Here is a 20,183-nt window from a genome sequence, read left to right on the forward strand (position 1 = left end):
CATTCCTGGAATCTGGGAGAACGTTGGGAATTCTTATCAGTTATCCCTGGAAAAATCCTTGGTGGTAAGACAGGGAGATCCCATCAAAAACTTGGATTTTTGGGAGAGAATTCCCACAATTCCTGCTTTTTTCTCTCTGTTTTTTGGGACATAATTTCACATTTCCTACTTTTTTTCCATCTGTTTTTTTGGACAGAATTCCCACAATTCCTGCTTTTTTTCCCACCAGTATCCCAAGCCTGGGCTGGGATTTGTGGGCTCAGCTCTGGAGCTGGACCCAAATCCATGAAAATTCTTTTGGGATTGATCAGCACGGGAATTCCCAAGGTTTTACTCTGATTTCCAGGTTGATCCCGATGGATTTTCCCTAGATCTTGGTTTTGCATGGATCTTTTCCTTTGGAAAAAAGGGAGAGCGGAACCTCTGGAATGGGATCGATTTCCCCACTTGGATGAGCTGGAAAACTCTGCCTTGGCACCAAAACCCTTCCCTGAGTTCATTCCCAAAGCTGGAATTCTGGGAATTCCAGATTTTAAAAAAGGATTTTTCCTGGAATTCTCGGGAAGAGCCTCCGTTATAAATCCAATTCTCCAGGCCGAGGCTTTTCAGATCCCTGGAATGATTTCATGGATCTTTTTGGGGAATCAGATTTTTGGGATCAGTGGCTGGAGCGGGAAATGCTCCTGGTGGGAAAAATCTTCGGACACAGAAATCTTAAATTTAGTGGGGAAATTCCCGGAATTTTCCAAAAGAAACAAAATTCCCTCTCTTTAACGTTTTAAGGAATAATGTTAAGGATTCATTTTGGTGTTCCTGTGTTTCCTGGAGCTCTTCCTGGGTTTGAATTCCAGAATTTAGTCCTGGAATGTTGCTTTTCTCCATCCTCTGGAAAAGTCTCCTTGTGCTTCCCCCTTCCCATGGGAATTCCATTGGGGATCCCTAAATTATGGGATATTCCTAGAAAAAGCAGGGTAGCACCTCAAGAATGGAAATCCCATTGGTTTTTTGGGAATAATTTCAGGATTTTCCTGGGAATTCCAGATGGATTTGCTCCCTCCTTGGCTCCAGACAATCCTGGGAATTGTTATTCCCACCTGGAATTCCAACCCATAAACGAGGGGCTCCAAGTGACCCCAAATTCCCAGCTGGAATTTGGGAAGTGCCTTGGTTTTCCGTGGAAGTGAAGAAACCCGGGAGATATTCCCGTCGGGAATATTCCGCCGCACGCTGAGCTGGCGGCCGGCCCCGATTCCCATCCCAAAATTAGAAAATTCCTCATTAATTCCACTCCGCATCCCGGTGACCTCGGAGCTGTCCCAGTTTTCCAGCGTGACCCAAAATAGGCGGGAAAATTCCAGAGGGAATTGAGTTCCCGTGGGAATGGAAACGACGGAATGTTCCGGGCTGGGAAAAGCCGGGAATTCGGGGAGGTGGGAAGAGCGGCCGTGGCGCCGTTGGGTTTTCCTGGATCGGCTTCCCCGGGATCCTGGCCGGAATCTTGGCCCTGTTTGGGATCCTGGGTTCAAGGGGGGGGTCGGGCTTGGATTTGGGGTTCGACCAAATCCGGGGTTGGAGGGGGTGTCCGTGGCCTGCTCTGGAATTCCAGCCGGATTTGGGATCTTTTCGGGGATTGGAGGGCTTGTCCGTGGTCTGACCTGGAATTCCAAGGAAATTTGGGAGGGTTTTTAGGGATTTTGGGATTGTCCATGGTCTAACCGGGGTGTCCAACCTGATTTGGGGTTTTTTTTGGGTTTGGAGAGGTTCTCCATGGTCCGACCTGGAATTCCAAGGAAATTTGGGGCCTTTTTTGGGTTTGGAGGGGTTCTCCATGGTCTGACCTGGAATTCCAAGGAAATTTGGGGCCTTTTTTGGGATTGGAGGGGTTCTCCATGGTCTGACCTGGAATTCCAAGGAAATTTGGGGCCTTTTTTGGGATTGGAGGGGTTCTCCATGATCCAACCTGGAATTCCAAGGAAATTTGGGGCCTTTTTTGGGTTTGGAGGGGTTCTCCATGGTCTGACCTGGAATTCCAAGGAAATTTGGGGCCTTTTTTGGGATTGGATGCGCATCCATGGTCTCAGCCTGGGTGTCCAACCCCGTTTGGGATCCAGGTTTGGGTTTTCCGGGGCTCTCCGTGCTCTGACCTGGAATTCCACCCAGGTTTGGAGTCTTGGGTTGGGATTGGAGGATGTGCCCATGGTCCGACCTGGAATTCCAACCAAACCTGGGATCTTTTGCTGGGATTTCTTTTGTTGGGAGCTGCCTGTGGTCCTGACCTGGAATTCCACCAAAATTTGTGATCTTGCGTTGGGATTTAGGGATTTTCCACGGTCCTGACCTGGAATTCCGACCAGATTTGGGATCTTTGGTTGGGTTTTTTGGGATTGTCCATGTTCTGACCTGGCTGAGGAGTCCACACGTCCCTGGATGACATTCCAGGCCATAATTCCAGGGATTTAGCTGGAGACCATTCCCATGTTTCATTTCCACGTTGTTCTGCTTGTGCCTCTGCACATTTTCCATGGGGTTTTTTTTCTCTCTTTTCCATGTTTTTTTTTCTCTTTTCCATGTTTTTTTTTCTCTTTTCCATGTTTTTTTTCTCTCTTTTCCATGGTTTTTTTTCTCTTTTCCATTCCCATCCATGCTCCAGACCAGCAGCTCCGTGAAGTAGGTAACTATGGAATTTTTCCTTGGGATTTTTTTTTCCCCTTCCCAGCTTTATCCTTTTTCCCACATTTTTTCCTCGCTGTGGCCTCCAAGTGTGGGGAGTTTTCCAGGATTTTTGGAGCTCGGCTTTTCCCGGTTTTCCCTCCACTCCTGCTGTTTATTCCAGATGGGATCGGGGGGGGGCAGAGGGATCTTCCTCTCCCATCCCGGTTTTCCTGCACTTCCCAAAGTTTCCCTGTCCTTGTGCGTCCTGAAATTCCCAGAAAACCCAAACTGGGAGTCGCCTTCTGGGAATATTCTGGAATGGGAGCTGTGGGGGAGGAACTGGTGGGGGGAATTTGTGGATTGGGAATTCTGAAGGAGGAATTCCATGGGGATTCCTGCTGCTCAGGGATTTGGGATGTTGGGACACAATTCCCGGTGCTCTCGAAACGGCTTTGGAATTTCCGACGCCAGGAAAATCCACCCCCTCCTGGCGATCCTGGAAATCCGATCCCGGATCCAGGGATGGGGGGATTGGAAAGCATCCGATGGGGGCTGGAGCTGGTCCCAAAAAAATTCCCTTGGACATCCCAAGGTTTCCATGTGCTCCCGTCACTCCTCTGCTGCCGAATCCATGGAAAACCCCGTGGAAAACGCTCATTCCCTGCTGTTTGCTGCTGGCTCCAGGTGGATTCCCATTCCCAGGAAAATCCCATCCGACTGGAGTTGGGATCAGCTGGATCTAAACCTGGGAGCTGCTGTTCCCATCAGGAAAATGGAATTTTTTTCCTACAATTCACACGGATTGAGCCCAGGAATGCCATTGGAGTTGGGAATTCCAGGTGCCACAGAATTCCTAAGGGAACAGGGGATGGGAAAACAGGGAATGGCCTCAGGCTGGGCCAAGGGAGGCTCAGTTTGGATATTTGGGAATTTTTCCATGGAAAGGGGGGTCAGGCCTTGCCCAGGGAGGTTTGGAGTCACCATTCCTGGAGGAATTCCAAGGAATTCCTGGATGTTGAGCTGGGGATAAGGTGGGATTTGATAACCCAGGAGGGCTTTTCCAAGGTTGGGAATTCCAGGATTTCAGGGTTTAATCCTGGATTTTTCCAAGGGCTGGGAAGTGCCGTGTCATGCTCTGCTCCAACTGCAGAGGCTGCTCAGAAATCCTGGAATTTCCATGGGAAAATGAAACCTCCGGGAGCAAAACGTCCATGGGTTTTTAAGGAAAAGGTGACGTCATCATCCTCCTCCCTGTTTTCCACCAGGATCCGCTTGGAGCTGCCAATTCCAAGTGGGATCCATAACGTTTTCCTGGAATTCAGATTAATCCACGGAAATCAGAACTATCCCAAATGACCCAGTGGGAATCCAGTGTCGGCATTGCCATAGAAAAGCTTGGAGAAGGAATTTTTCCATCTCCCGGTGCATGAAAATGAAAAATAAGGAAAAATCCAGGAATATTCCCTGGGAAACTGGGGGTTTTCCATGAGTTTTGGGGAATGTGGATCCAGGTTTTCCAGGATTTTTGAGGGATGTGGATCCAGGTTTTCCATGGGTTTTTGGGATGGTTCTGCCCTTTGTGCCACATTCCAAGCGGGATGGACCCATCCCAATCCCTGACATTTCCAGGGCTCTCCTGCCGGATTCTCTGGGAATTCTGGCCAGGATCCAGCATTCCCAGGGCTTCCCATGGAGCTCCTCATCCTGCCAGGAGCTGCTCTTGGGGTAGGAATTCCAGGAATTCCTTCTCTAAGGATGCTGAGGACTCTGTCTCCCTGGGATTTTTCAGGATGGGGAATTCCCAAATCCCGCTGTTTTCCAGCTGGGAGTTCCACCAGGGAGTGATCCCCAAATATTCCTGAATCCCTGCTTACAGGGCTGATCCCAGTTTTTTTCCTGGAGTTTGGGTGGGAATTAAGAAAATCCCCCCAGACTCGAATAACACCCAAGACATTTCCCAAGCCGGATTATCCAAGGAATTTCCGCCTCTGGAATGGTGCTAATCCCTCAAACACATCCCGGCTTTTCAGCGGGAAGAGGATTCCTGTGGGTTCCAAAGGGATTCCCTGAACTCCCGGGGCTCCTCCTCCTCCTCTTCCTGGGAAAGGCTTGGAGCAGCCTGGCAGCCGGGCCGGGTTTCCTTGGATCCCTGACTCCTTTCCCATCCATGTTTTCCGTGGGCACGGGTGTGAGACGGCTCCGGCTGCTCTTCCCTCCTCTCCGGAGCTCGGGAATGCTGAGCCAGGAAAGCTCCTGGAAAAGCCTGGGAAACATCTGAGGAATAAACACTGGGAGAAGGAGCTGGAGCCAGGCTGGGAAAATCTGGGAACGGGGAGGATCCAGGGAGAGCTTCCAGCACATTCCAGGGGCTCCAGGAGAGCTGCAGAGGGACTGGGGCCAAGGCCTGCAGGGACAGCACCCAGGGAATGGCTCCCAGTGCCAGAGGGCAGCCAGGGATGGGATCTTGGCAATGAGGAATTCCTGGCTGGGCTGGGATTGCCAGAGCAGCTGGGGCTGCCCCTGCATCCCTGGCAGTGCCCCAGGCCAGGCTGGACACTGGGGCTGGAGCAGCCTGGGACACTGGGAATTTCCCTGCCCTTGGAATTCGATGGGATTTCTGCTCCATTCCCACCCAAACCATTCCAGGATCCCTTTCCCAGGGGCAGTCCCAGGAATCCCGCTGCTTCTCCCACATTTTGGCTCTTTCCTGGCTTGGGGCAGGGATTGGAGGACATTCTGTGCTCCAGCATTCCCGAGGCTCGGGAATTTCTGTTTCCAGCTGGAAATGGGCTTCTCCCTGGATTTCCGGCTGGGATTGGCGCCTCATTCCCGCTTTTCCCTCCTGGACCCCTCAGCCCCTCAGAATTCCCTGGATTTGCTGGTCCAGATCCAGCAATGCCAGGATCCCGCTGCTCTCCCAGTGCTGGGAGATTGCAGGAAAGGGGAATTTCTCCCTGGTTTTCCTATGGAATGTGCTCAGTCTTTTTTTTTGTTTTGTTTTCCCTCCTTTTGTTCCCCGGGATGATCCCATTGTCATTCCTGGGTTATGGAAAAGAGGGAATAGCAGGAAAAGGAACATTCCAGCACAATCCCTCCTGGCTTTGATCCTTTTGGATCCTTTCCAGCTCCAGCCATTCCAGGATTTTCTGACCTCTGGCCTTTGCCAGCTGGGATTTGAGGGATATCCATGCTTGGGAATTTCCTGGGAATCTGCTGAATCCAGGTGCCTTTGGACCTCCCCGATCCCCCCGGGATCCTCCCTGTATTCCCAACATCCTGGAACTGGCTCCCTGACGAATCCGGGATCCATGGGATTCGGGAACAGCTTTCCCTATCCCGTGGCTTTGCCAGGAGCTGGAATTCCCTGGATCCTGGGGGATCTGGATGGGATTGATCCCAGGTTTTGGGAATGGGGCCCTTGTAAATATTCCAAATATTCCCGCCTTTTATCTTTAAGGGCCATTCCAGGGCCACTTTCCCTTGGGAATTCTGCTCCTGTGGCTCCCACCCCACTGGAGCTGCCAGGAATTCCTTGGATAAAGGAAAAGTGCTGGGAATGCCAGACTGGGAATTTGGGAAAGATGAATTGTGACCGGATTCATCCCAGTTTTCCAGGCGGGATCAGCTCTGGGAAGGTTTGACCGGGAATTCTGGGGGGGGGGGGGGGGCTGGGAAATCCTGGAAATCCAGCCCATAGAAAACCCCGGTATTCCCACTGTGGGAATCTCTGTGTGTGTGGGAAGGAAAATGGGAATGAGAAAGGGAGAGGAAATCCTGGATCACGGGAAGGATCCGAAACCTTTGGATCAGCAAATCCCATTCCCAAGCTCCTTCCTGCCCCCCAGTCCCAAAATTCTGCTGAGGCTGAAAATTCCTCAGGAACATTTTCCCGGCTCCATCCGTTCCCTCCCTTTCCCGTTCCCTTTGATTGCCGCTATTTTTTCCAAGGAATGCTTGATTAGAGCCGGAAGGACGGGATAATGACGGGAATCAGAGCCGGATCTGTTCCCAAATCAGCTCCGCAGCTGGAGCCGGCAGAGCGGGAACGGCCCCAGGGATGATTCCTGGATCCATCCAGAACCATTCCCAGTGCTGATTCCCGGATCCACCCGGAGCAGGAACAGCTCCCGGTGCTGATTCCCGGATCCATCCGGAGCTGTTCTGGTTTCCGGCGCTGATTCCCAGTGCTGATTCCCAGATCCATCGGATCCATCCGGGGCCATTCCCGGTGCTGATTCCCCAATCCATTTAGGGCCATTCCAGCTCTCAGTGCTGATTCCCAGTTCTGATTCCCAGATCCATCGGATCCATCCAGAGCCATTCCTCGTGCTGATTCCCAGATCCATCTGGATCTATTTCCAGTGCTGATTCCCAGATGCATCGGATCCATCCGGAGCCATTCCAGTGGCTGATTCCTGGATCCATCTGGATCCATCCAGAGCCATTTCCAGTGCTGATTCCCAGATCCATCAAATCCATCTGGATCAATTCTTGGTGCCGATTCCCAGATCCTTCCAGGGCCATTCTGGCTCCTGGTGCTGATTCCCGGATCCATTGGATCCATCCAGATCCATTCCCGGTGCTGATTCCCAGATCCATCGGATCCATTCCCAACCCTCATTCCAAACACAGAACTCAGATTCCCTGCGGAAATCCCTGCTGGAATTCCAGGCTGGTCCAGGGCCTGCGGGATGAGAATGGGGAGCGTTGGAAGAGAGGAGCGAAAATTGGGAATGGCTGCGGGAGGGAAGAAGAATCCAGGGAATGAAGGATGGGAAAAGAGGGAGCGGCCTGGAGGGGAGATTCTGGTTGGATTTTGGGAATATTTTTCCATGGAAAAGGGGGTCAGGCTTTGGAAGGGGCTGCCCAGGGAGATTTGGAGGGAAGCCCCAAATCCCAAAATTCCTTCCTGGGAGGCCAGAATTCCAAAGGGCTCCAAAGCAGGAATTTTCCAGGGGTAACTGTTGGGAGCAGAGCAGTGGGAATTGAGCGAAATCCAAGATTTGGGATCATTCCAAGGCCTGACAGCACCAGAACCTTTGGAGAGATGGAGAATTTGCATCCCAAAAAAAAAACCCTGGAGGAGCCTGAAAGGATTTTGCTGTTTGGCTTTTCCTTGGATTTGTTTTTCCTTGGATGCCTCCAGGCAGGGTTTAATTCCTGGATCCTTCTGGGAATTCTTTGGGATGGATGGAGCAGGGCTGGATTTCTGGATGCCTGAAGAAATTTGGGATTAGCTCCGATGAATGCGCGGGAATTGGGGCTGGGATAAAGCTGGGAAGGGTCAGGAGAAACGCGAGAATGGGGCAGCAAATCCCGCAGGAATTCCAGGGGTTTTTTCTTTTTATGAAATCCTGGGATGGTTTGGTGGGAAGGGACCTTAAATCCCATTCCAAGGGCAGGGAAATTCCCACCATCCCAGGCTGCTCCAGTGGATTCCCTTCTCCAGGGGAACATTCCCAGCTCTCCCAGCCTGGCTCCAGCTCCTGGATCCCTGGAAGAATCCAAGGCTTGGAGCCCCCTGGGATCATGGGAGCTTTCCCTGCCCTTGGAACGAGGTGGGATTTGAGGTCCCTTCGCACCCAAACCATTCCAGAATTCCATAAAATCAGCAGAAGTCTGGGATCCACCCAACTTCAGCCTTTGGATCGGGATCTGCTCCAAGGAAAGAGCCCCAGGAAAAGAGGGAGCGGCCTCAGCCTGGGCCAGGGGAGGGCCAGGTTGGATTTTTGGGATCATTTTCCATGGAAAGGGCTCAGGCCTTGGCAGGGGCTGCCCAGGGAGGTTTGGAGCTCCCATCCCTGGAGGTGTCCAAGGAATTCCTGGAGGTGGCACTCGGGGCTCTGGGATCAGTCTGGACTCAGTGATCCAGGAGGGCTTTTCCAGCCCCTGGAATTCTGGGATCTGGACACTCCTGAGAGAATTCACACCTGGGGAACACCAGGAATGAGCTGCTGGGATCTGGGGATCCAGAGTGGCACAATTTGGGAATTCGGACATCCAGAGTGGGAAAATTCAGGGATCCAGATTGAGAAAATTTGGAATTAAGGCATTTAGAGTGGGACTCTTTGGGAATTTTAGCATCCAGAGAGGGAAAATTTGGTCCTTTGGGTGTCCAGGGTGGGACAATTTGGGAATTTGGGTGTCCGGAGTGTGAAAAATCGGGAATTGGGTATCCAGAGTGGGAAAATTTGGGATTTGGTCAGGAGTGGGACAGTTTGGTAATTTGGGGATCCGGAGTGGGAAAAGTTGGGAATGTGGCATCCAGAGCGAGGAAAATCAGGAATTTGGGAATGTATGCGCCTGGAGTGGGAAAATTCGGGGATTCAGAGTGGGAAAATTACGGGAATTTTGGCATCCAGAGTGGGAAAACCCAGCAATTCCAGGTTTTCCCGAAGGAACTAAACCCACAGAAAGCTCCACACTCCTCAGATTCCCTCCGGCTTCGCCTCCCGGATTCCCGCGGCGCCTCCTCCATCCCGAGCCCCCCCTTTTCCCGGGATTCCCCCCCTGACTCCCGATCCCTGTTTTCCGCAGTGCTGAGCATCGGCGAGGGCGGATTCTGGGAAGGCTCCGTGAAGGGCAGGAGCGGCTGGTTCCCGGCGGAATGCGTGGAGGAGGTGCAGATGCGCCAGTACGACTCCAGGCAAGGTCGGTGTCTCCCGGAATTCCCGATCTGTGTCCCGAGGGATCTGCTCTGGCCACGGATCCATCGTCAGGGAATGGAAGGGCTGGGGTTGGTCGGGACGGGAGCAGGCGGAAAACTGGGAAAATTTGGCCTGGTCAGTTGGAGAAGGTTGGGGTGTCCCGGAATTCCAGACGCAATTCCCAATGGAATCAGCAGAGCGCTCCTTCGGTGAGGTGCGGGGGGAAGGGGAATTGTGGGAGCTGTATCCCAAGGGATGAATTCCAATCACGGATCCATCATCAGGGAATGGAGAGGTTGGGATTGGTTGGGATGGGAGCAGATGGAAAACTGGGAAAATTTTGGATTGCGTAGCTGGAGGTCAGTGTCCTGGAATTCTGGCCGGAATTCCCAACGGAATCAGCAGAGCGCTCCTTCATAGCGGGGAGGGGAGAGGAATTGTGGGATTCGTATCCCAAGGGATGAATTCCAATCATGGATTCACCATCAGGGAATGCAGAGGTTGGGATGATGGAGGGGTGGGAGCAGAAGAAAAACCTGGGAAAACTGGGATCGGTCAGCCTGGAAAAGAGGAAAAATCCAGGATGATCCAACTGTGGCATCCAGAGCCTGAAGTGGCCGTGGAAAAGAGGAAAATATCAGGGAATATCAGGAATATTTCTAAGGGACAGGAGGCAGGGAATGGTTCCAAATTCCAGGGAATTGTGGGAATTGTATCCCAAGGGGTCAATTCCAATCATGGACTCCTCTTCGGGATCTTCTGCAGGGAATGGAGAGTTTGGGTTTGGTTGGGATAGGAGCAGAGGAAAAGCTGGGAAAACTGGGATTGTCCTGCCTGGAAAAGAGGAAGATCCAGGATGATCCACAGAATCGGCTGGAACTGCCCCAGCTCTGATGGGAATTCCGGAATTCCAAAGGAATTCCTGTTCCGCTGAGGGGGAGTTTTCCATGCCTGGAAAAAGGAGGATCCAGGGGGGTTTTATCCCTTTTCCCAACTTCCTGCCAGGATCCGAGGCAGGATTGGGATCTGCTCCCAGGGAAAAGGGATAGGAAAAGAGGGAATTGCCTCAGGCTGGGCCAGGAGAAGTTGGGATTCGATTTTTTGGGAATTTCCCCATGGAAAGGGGCTCAGGCCTTGGCAGGGGCTGCCCAGGGGGGTTTGGAGTGGCCATCCCTGGAGGTCTCCAAGGAATTCCTGGAATTCCACTGGGATTGGGCCGAGTTTAGACTACGTGTCCTTGGAATTCTTTCCCAACCTCTGGAATTCTGGGATTCCACAATTCCCTGCCTGGGTCCAAAATAAATGAAGGAAAAATCCCATTCCCCAAGAATTCAAGGATCAGGAATCCTCCCTTTAAATGGAATTCATCAAACTCCAAACTCTCAGTGGAACCAGAATTCCAGACAGGAGGAAAAGGGATCTCCCCACATTCCAAAGGGGATTTTTTCCCCAACTTATTTGCAACCCAGGATTGATTCCCGGGAAAAAAAAAAAAGAGGATGAGGCATTCCTGGTTGGTTTTCCAGCTTTTTCCCAGCATTCCCTGTTCCCAGATTCCCGCTGGAAGGGCATCCTATGGAATTCCATCCCATCCCTTCCCTTCTCCAATCACTGAGTCCTTCCCGATGATTTTCCAGCTGTCCATTATCCCAGAAAAAACCAGGCTCATCCTTTCCCACTGATTTAATCAGGATGCCAAAATCCGGGCTTTTCCCAAATTTCTGCACCCTCCCTCCCTTGGCAGATCCAAGCACATCCCAGATTTATTCTGGGCCTGAATTGCCAAGGGTTTTGGTCATGGATTCGAGGAATGTTTAGGTTGGGAAGGGCTTTAAGGCCCATCCTGATCCCATTCCCTGTGGAAACCTTCCCCTATCCCAGATCCCATCCCGTCCCATGGATCCCGTCCCATGGATCTCATTCAATCCCATCCCATGGATCCCATATATCCCGTCCATCCCATAGATCCCATCCCCTGGATCCCATGGATCCCATCCCGGTCTCCTCGGGCTCATTCCCGTTAATTTCAGCCGCTCCGTGTCCCTGTGGATCCCGGCTGCTCCCGGATCCATCCATCAGCTCCGGAGGCTCCGTGACGGCTCCATTAAAAGCGCGGCTATTTTTGGGAGCCGGGAAGGGAGCGGAGCCGCTGGGCCGTGGACAGCCCATAAATCCCGGCTTTTCCTCGGGAATGGGATCCGGGAGGGGCTGGGGATCAGGGAGAATGTCCGGAGGGATGAGGAGAAGGGATGAGGGGGATCGGGAATTCCGAAGGATGAGGGAATTCCTGAATTCCTGGTGGGATGGGAGGTGCCGGGAAAGGCCAGGCCTGGATGGATCAGCTCGTGGAGCTGTCGGGATCTGCTGGGAATTCGAGGTCTGGAAATTCAGGATCTGCTGGGAATTTCCTTTCCTTTCCTTTCCTTTCCTTTCCTTTCCCTTTCCCTTTCCCTTTCCCTTTCCCTTTCCCTTTCCCTTTCCCTTTCCCTTTCCCTTTCCCTTTCCCTTTCCCTTTCCCTTTCCCTTTCCCTTTCCCTTTCCCTTTCCCTTTCCCTTTCCCTTTTCCCTTTTCCCTTTCCCTTTTCCCTTTTCCCTTTCCCTTTCCTTTTCCCTTTCCTTTTTCCTTTCCTTTCCTTTCCCTTCCCTTTCCCTTCCCTTCCCTTCCCTTCCCTTCCCTTTCCCTTCCCTTCCCTTCCCTTCCCTTTCCCTTCCCTTCCCTCGGGATTCATTCCTGGATCGGCTCCACAGCTGCTCCCTGCTGCCGTCTCCTGGTGCCGAGCGGGAGCTTCCCGAGTTTTTCCTTCTCCTTGGAATTTCCCTCTGGGATCAGAGACCCCTCAGACCCGTGAGGATTTTCCCATCCTGATCCAAGCAGAGAATTCCCTGCTTTAATTCCTTGTGCTGCCGTTACCTGGGAGCTTCCCAGGCTTCTTCATTTCCTTGGAATTTCCCCCTGGAATCAGGAGCCCCTTGGAGCGGTGAAGATTTCCCCAGGCTAATCCAGGGAAAAGGGCTGGGAAACTCCAGAGGGATCATTCCCATTTCTTCCCATCCATTCCCAGGTGGGAAAAGCATGGAAGCAGGGCGGGAATGTGGCTGCTCCCTTGGGATTCTCTCCCTCATTCCCAGTTTTCCTCAGAATTCTGGCATTTCCGGAGATCCAGAGACCTCTGGGAGAGCAGGAGGATCCCCAGAACATTCCCAGCTTTTCTATGGGAGCTGCTCCCTCAGGAGTGGTGCCGGGGTCTCCCTCATTCCCAGTTTTCCTCAGGATTCCGGCATTCCCAGAGATCTGGTGACCTCCAGGACAGCACAGAATTCCCAGCTTTTCCCATCCATTCCAACACTGGAAAAGGAAGGAAGAGGGGCAGGAATGTGGGATTTGGGGTTTCCATAGGGTTGAGTCTCCTCTGTCATTCCACCCGGGAATTTTGCTGGAATTTCCCCCTGGATGATTTCCAGGAACGGCTCCAACATTCCCAGGAATTCCTCGGCCACACGTGGGCCTCTCACCCCCGCGGGTTCTCCTCATCCACGGAGAAATTCCCGCCTGGAATGGAATTCCTGGGCTTTGTGGATCCACTGGGGAGGGCGGGAAAAGCCGGGAATAATTTGGGATGTGGATTTTTCCCACAGAAACCAGGGAAGACCGGACCAAGCGGCTTTTCCGGCACTACACCGTCGGGTCCTACGACAACTTCACCTCCCACAGGTAAGGAGCCGCTCCCGGGAATCCTGGGAATCCCAGGAATTCCCGTTTCCATGGAAAAACCCCGCCCTTTTCCTCACGGAGGTTTGGAATTCCACGGGAAGGGGATTTTTCCAGGAGTTTTGGGCGGTGGGAGGAATTCCAGAGGCGGGGAGGTTCCTGGGCAGGATCCAAGGTTTTGGGGAATTCTGGGAACGTGGCTGCATTCCTGGCTCGTATTCCAACGGATGATCCAACATTCTGGAAAAGTTTGGGAATGTGCTCCCATTCCCGGCTCCTGTTCCAGGGAAGGATCCAAGGTTCTGGAGAAGTTTGGGAATGGGCTCCCATTCCAGGCTCGTGTTCTAATGGAGAATCCAAAGTTCTGGAGAATTCTGGGAACGTTTCCCATTCCTACCTCCTATCCCAATGGAGGATCCAACATTCCAGAGAAGTTTGGGAATGTTTCCCTTTCCCTGCTCGTTTCCCAATGGATGATCCGAGGTTCTGGAGAAGTTTGGGAATGTGCTCCCATCCCTGCCTCGTTTCCCGGTGGAAAATCCAACATTCCGGAAAAGTCCGGGAGTGTTGTGCTGTTCCAGGCTCCTGTCCCATTGGAGAATCCAAAGTCTGGGAATGCTTCCCCATTCCTGGCTCATGTCCCAGTGGAGAATCCAAAGTCCCGGAAAAATTTGGGAATGTTTCACATTCCCAGCTCACATTCCAGGATCCAATGTTCTGGAAAATTCTGGGAATGTTTCCCATTCCTGACACATCCCAGTGGATGATCCAAGGTTGTGGAGAAGTTTGGGAATGTGAAACATTCCCAGCTCGTGTCCCATGGGAGGATCCAAGGTTCCAGAAAAGTTTGGGAATGTGCTCCCCCTTCCTGGCTCCCGTCCCGTTGGAGAATCCAAAGTTTGGGAATGTTTTCCATTCCAGGCTCCTGTCCCAGGGGGGAATCCAACATCCTGGAAAAGTCTGGGAGTGTTTCCCATTCTTGTCTCCAGTCCCAGTGGAGAATCCAAGGTTCCAGAAGAGTTTGGGAATGTGAGCGCGTTCCCAGGTGGGACAGCAGGGGGACATTCCTGGACTGTGGCTTCTCCTGGTGGATTTGGGATCGGGAATGGGAAGGGTTGGATTTGGGGATGTCCCCGAGCTCTGGAATTCCCGGAGGGATGAGCGGCTGCTTCCTCTGGAATGGGGACGTTTCCCCTTTTTCCAGGGAAGTTTCAGAATTCCCAAATCCATCGGAGCCAGAGGAGGGGTTTTTCTCCTTGGAAGCCATGGAATTGTGCAGAACCATGGAATTCTGGGAATCTTGGAGCTCATCCACAACATTTTCCTGCTTTTTTTGAGCTCCTTATCCCAAATTTTGCTTCCGGGAGCATTCCCGACTCCAAGGAATTTGTGGGATTTGGGTGGATCCTTAAAATTCCCAGGATTTGCTGCTCTGGGGCTGTTCCTGTGGGGGAAAAATCAGGAAAGAGGAAAAAATGAGGGAAAAATGGAGGGAAGCTCTGAAAAATCCCTGCTGGGATCGTGGGAAGAGCGGGAAAAAGTGGGAATTCATGGATGAGGTGAAATTCCATTGGTTCAGAGGAAGAAAGGACAGGACTGAATCCATGGGAATCCCAGGCAACGGAATTTTCCTTCGGGAATCACATCCTGGGGAAACAGCAGGAGGAGCTCTTGGGCCAGGAGTTGGAATTCCTGGGAATTTTTCATTGGGAAAAGATTCCCAGGAATTCCAATGGAGGAGTGGGGCAGGAAGGGGAATTCAAGGCGCCGTATCCAGCATGGAAAAAGGTTTGAGAAGACCCCCAGAATTCCACCAATTCCTTGGAGCTGGGAATGCTCAGGGCCAACTAAATTTGGGATAAGGAGCTCAAAAAAGCAGGAAAATGTTGCGGATGAGCTCCAAGATTCCCGGAATTCCATGGATCCGCAGCATTCCTTGGCCCAAGGCAAATTTAAGACGAATTTAAGGAATGGGATCCGGAAAAAAGCCTTGGGAAAAGCCTGGAGTGGGGTTGGATCCACAGGGAGGGCTTGGATTGGTCCCGCTCCAGGAAATCCCTTGGGAATTGTTTGAATTCCAGGAAGAAGCTCCCAGAGAAAATCTGGGGGGTTTGGGGAATTGCTGGGAAAGGGAAAAATCCCAAAATTCTGGATTGCGGATGCTGCGGGACATGGAATGGTTGGGAATGATGGAATTGTGGGATCATGGAATGCTTTGGAATGATGGGACATCCCCAGGAATTTCGGGGTAAATCCGGATTGGAGATGGAAAAAGTCTCCCGGGATGGGATTCCCAGGATTCCCAGATTTCCTTGGGATTCAGGAATCCCTCCAAGGAGGAGCAGGGGCCGCTCCAGAGCCGGGATGTTATGGATGCTTCCAAAGTTCTGATCATTCCCAAAATCTGGGAATGGGAAATACGGGACAGAAAAATTTACCCGGAGGAGAGGAATCTGAGCTCGGCTTTATCCGGGAGAGAAATCCCGGTGGGAATTGCCCTCGGAATTAAAGGCGGGGATTAAAGAGGCTCCAAATTAATTTGAGTATTAAAGCTGGGAGCAGCTGGGAAGGGGAAAAATCGGGAGCAGGAGCCAATCCCGGATTTGTGTCGGGGATTAGGGAGAGGGACTTCACCAGAAAACAGGGAAAACGTGGAAAACATGGAAAACATGGAAAACATGGAGGGGGGAAAAGGGGATTTCTCAGTCCTGGAATGCCGAGGCTGGGAAAATGCGTGGAGACAGAAAATTGTGGAATGAGGGCGGTTGGAATGATGGGATTATGGAATAATGGAGGTTGGGATTAGGGAATTACAGAATAATTTTCCTGGAGCTGGGAAATCTGGGAATTCCTTCCCGTGTTTCCGAGAATGGGAATTCTACAGGGAAAGGGAGCTGAGCTTCCACTGAGAAAAGTTTTCCTTGGATTTCCCTGTAATTCCTGAGATTCCCATGGCGTTGTTGCCTCTTCTCCCATCCCTCTGGAAATCTGGGAATTCCTTCCCGTGTTTCCCAAAGCTGGAATTCCCCCATCCAAAGGGGCTGAGTTTTCATTGGAATTCCACCTGGAATGGGACCCGGAATGGGATCGGGAATGGGATCTGGAATTCTCCCTGTCCCTGTGGAACACCGGGAATTAAAGGTGGGCTTTGGATCAGGCAAAACGATGGAAAACCCATGGAAAAGGGTTGGAAAAGGAATTCCTGGAGAATCCACCGCCATTCCATCCTTTGGTGCCCAAGGCTGAGCAGAAAACCTGGAACGGGATCAGGAATGGGACCCGGAATGGGACCTGGAATGGGAGCTGAAATTTCCTGTGGAACGCTGGGAGTTAAAGGACAGGTTTGGATCAGGCAAAACTATGGAAAACATGTGGAAAAAGACTGGGAAAAGGTTTGGAAAAGGAATTCCAGGAGAGGCCAGAACCATCCCAATCCCGCCCTTTGGTGCCTGAGGCCGAGTGGAAAACCTGGAATGAGACCCGGAATGGGATTGGGAATGGGACCGGGAATGGGATTGGGAATGGGAGCTGGAATTTTCCCTGTCCCTGTGGAATGCTGGGAGTTAAAGGTGGGCACTGGATCAAGGAGAACTATGGAAAAGAAAAAAAGAAAAACCATGGGAAAAGATTGGAACAGGAATTCCTGGAGAGGCCCCACCCTCCTGTCCTTTGGCGCCCGAGGCCGAGCGGAAAACCTGGAATGGGAGCTGGAATCCCAGGAATGGGACCTGGAATGGGAGCTGGAATCCCAGGAATGGGACCTGGAATGGGAGCTGGAATGTTCCCTGTCCCTGTGGAACGCTGGGAGTTAAAGGCCAGGTTTGGATCAGGCAAAACCACGGAAAACCCATGGAAAAGGATTGGGGAAGGAATTCCGGCAGAGGCCACCGCCATTCCACCCTTGGGGGCCCGAGGCCGAGCAGAAAACCTGGAACGGGAGCCGGAATCCCAGGAATTCTCCGTCCCTGCGGAACACCGGGAGTTAAAGGTGGGCGTTGGTCTCAGCACCGCCCCCGGCAATTCCAGCTCCTTTTAGAATCCATGGAATCTGCAGGAATCAATGGAGCGTGATTCATCCCGGGCTCCCACGCTTCCCGAGGCTCCGGTGACGGCTCCGGGCTCGGATCCCACACCTGGATCCCGCCCACATTCCCGGTGACGCCGATGATCCCGCGGAGGTAACGCTCCGCCCGCATTCCCAAAGTTTGGGGAGCAGCCGGAAAAGGCAGCCAGGAGAGGCCTGGAAGAATTCCAGGTTGGGAAAACAACCCTGGGGCAGCCTGGGATAGCGGGAATTGTCCCGGCCCCATGGAATGATCCTGAGTCCCTTTTCCAACCCCAATCCTGGGGTTCTAAAGGAAAACGGGGGAAATTGGGAAGGAAAATCAGTTTTCATGGATCTACTTGGATATTCCCGTGGGAAAAGCCATCGGAAGGTGTCCCAGCTTCCCAGGGAAACGCTGGAATGTTGGAGTGGCTGGAGAGGGATTCCACTCCCCTGGGAATTTTTGGATTCCTCAAGGAAAACTGGAGTTCGGCTGAAGCTGCTGGAGAAATCCTGAATTCCATGGAATTCCTGAGGTGGGAAAAGCCCTCCGAGGCCACTGAGGCCAAGCTGGGCCTGATTCCCAACCCGGAGCTGGAATTCCGGGAATTCCCTGGACATCTCCAGGGCTGGGAAGGCAAATGGAAATTCCATGGGAGAATCCTGGAATGGGTTGGGTGGGAATGGAGCTGAAATCCCGCCCAATTCCAACCCTTGGAATTCCATCCCAGCCCCTCCCCACCCTCCCGGCCAGGAATTCCTTCCCAAATCCCATCTGTCCATGCTCTCTCTTTCCCATAGAATGGGAAAAGAGCTCCACGGAGCCACTCCGGTGTCCTCAGGCTCGAATTCCCAGTTTTCCATGGAACTGAGACTTTCCCAACCCGTTTTGTCTGAGGAATGGGATCATGGATTCCCCTGGATCCCTGGAAGCTTCCCAGGCCAGGTTGGAGCAGCCCGGGATCCCGGAATGGGATGGAATTCCAGGAGCTTGGAGTCCCTTCCCACCCCCCAAACCCTTCCATGATTCCCAGAATTCCTGACACTCCCTGAAAGCGGGAACTGATCCCAAAAGCTGCTGCCCCCAGACAGTTCCAGAGGCTTGGGAATGCTCCCACTGGGATTCCAGGGAAACCTTTCCAGGAAGAGTTTTCCTTCCTTCCCTCCCTCCCTCCCTCCACATTCCCATTTCCATGGAATGACGTTGCTCCAGCCCGGGGCTTTTCCAGCTTTTTCCATGATTCCATGAATCCCATCCCACCATCCCAAGAGCAGGGGAGCCACCAGCCCACAGTGGGTGCATGTCATGATTCCAGGAGTTGGGAAGCGGGAAAACGCTCCGGGATTAGGAGCTGTCTCCCTGTGGAATGGATTCCCAAAGTGTTCCCGGCAGGAATCCATTCCCTCCCAGTGATCCAGGAAATCCAAGGTTTTCCTGTCAGGGATCTTTTCCTTCCCGGTATTCCCAGTGTTCCCTCCCAGGATTCCCGGGAATCTGAGGTTTTCCCTCTGGAGGAGCCGGCCAGGCCCAGCCCCGCCCCTCATTCCCCAGCAGAATTCCAGTCCCTCCCTGTGCCTTGGGAATGGATCCATGGGGAATTCCCCCTGCCAATTCCAGAGCTCCCCACCCCTCCCATCAATCCCTTCCAAACACTTCCATGATTTTCCATCTCTTCCCATCACTCCCATTATTCCCATCACTCCCATCATTCCCATCACTCCCATCACTCCCATCATTCCCCATTATTCCCATCATTCCCATCACTCCCATCATTCCCATTGTTCCCCATTATTCCCATCACTCCCATCATTCCCATGGTTTACAACACTCCCCATCGTTCCTGTCATTCCCAACATTCCCCATCGTTCCCATTGCTTCCATCACTCCCCAACACTTCCCAACATTCCCAGCGCTCCCACTGATCCCATTGCTCCCATCTCTCCCAATCCCTCCCCAACATTCCCATTGTTCCCGACTCTCCCCATCCCTTCCCATCCCTCTCCAATATTCCCAATAATTCCCAATAATTCCCCATCCCTCCCCAACATTCCCATTGTTCCCAGTCACTCCTCATCTCTCCCATCCCTTCCCCATCCCTCTCCAATATTCCCAATCCTTTTCCATCCCTCCCCATCTCTCCCATCTCTCCCATCCCTCCCCATTCCTTTCCAGTATTCCCAATCATTCCCCAACATTCCCATCTGTTCCCATCTCTCCACCCCTCCTCATCCCTCTCATCGTTCCCATGCCTGCTTATCCCTCTCCAATATTCCCAATCCTTCTCCATCCCTCCTCATCTCCTCCCACCTCCCCATCCTTCCCCATCCCTCCCATTGTCCCCATCCCTCCCCATCCCTTTCCAAGATTCCAAATCATTTCCCAACATTCCTCGCCCTTTCCTGTCCCTCCCATTGTTCCCCATCTCTCCCCATCCCTCTCCCATATTCCCAATCCTTTTCCATCCCTCCTCATCTCTCCCATCCCTCCCAATCATTCCTCCCATTGTTCCCATCCCTCCTTATCCCTCTCCCATATTCCAAATTCTTCTCCATCCCTCCTCATCTATCCTTCCCCATCCCTCCCATCCCTCTCCAATATTCCCAAACGTTTCCCATCCCTCCCATTGTTCCCCATCTTTCCCCATCCCTCTCCAATATTCCCAATTCTCCATCCCTCCTCATCCCTCCCATCCATTCCCATCCCTCCCATTGTTCCCATCCCTCCCATTGTTCCCCATCCCTCCTTATCCCTCTCCAGGATTCCCAATCCTTTTCCATCCCTCCCCATTGTTCCTGTCCCTTCCCATCCCTCTCCAATATTCCAAATCATTCCCACCCCTCCCATTGTTCCCCATCTGTCTCCAATATTCCCAAACATTTTCCATCTCTCCATCCCTCCCATCCGTTCCCAACCCTCCCATCCCTCCCCAATATTCCCAAACCTCTTCCATCTCTCCATCCCTCCCATTGTTCCCATCCCTCCCATCCTTTTCCATCTCTCCATCCCTCCTCATCCCTCCCATTGTTCCCATCCGTTCCCATCCCTCCCCAATATTCCCAAACCTTTTCCATCCCTCTCGTTGTTCCCAACCCTCCCATCCCTCCCCAATATTCCCAAACCTTTTCCATC

At 52.4% G+C, this 20,183-nt stretch overlaps 1 protein-coding gene across 1 annotated transcript in view; it reads left to right on the top strand.

Moving 5' to 3' along the window:
- Nucleotides 1-20,183, top strand: part of SHANK3 (SH3 and multiple ankyrin repeat domains 3) — a 145,358-nt gene that overhangs the window by 70,697 nt on the left and 54,478 nt on the right. Inside the window, 2 exon segments of the mRNA XM_077179334.1 lie at nucleotides 9,190-9,303; nucleotides 12,936-13,011. Coding sequence (XP_077035449.1) covers nucleotides 9,190-9,303; nucleotides 12,936-13,011 — 190 coding nt within the window.

The sequence above is a fragment of the Agelaius phoeniceus genome, chromosome 5 (assembly GCF_051311805.1).
Source record: "Agelaius phoeniceus isolate bAgePho1 chromosome 5, bAgePho1.hap1, whole genome shotgun sequence".
Lineage (NCBI taxonomy): Eukaryota > Metazoa > Chordata > Aves > Passeriformes > Icteridae > Agelaius > Agelaius phoeniceus.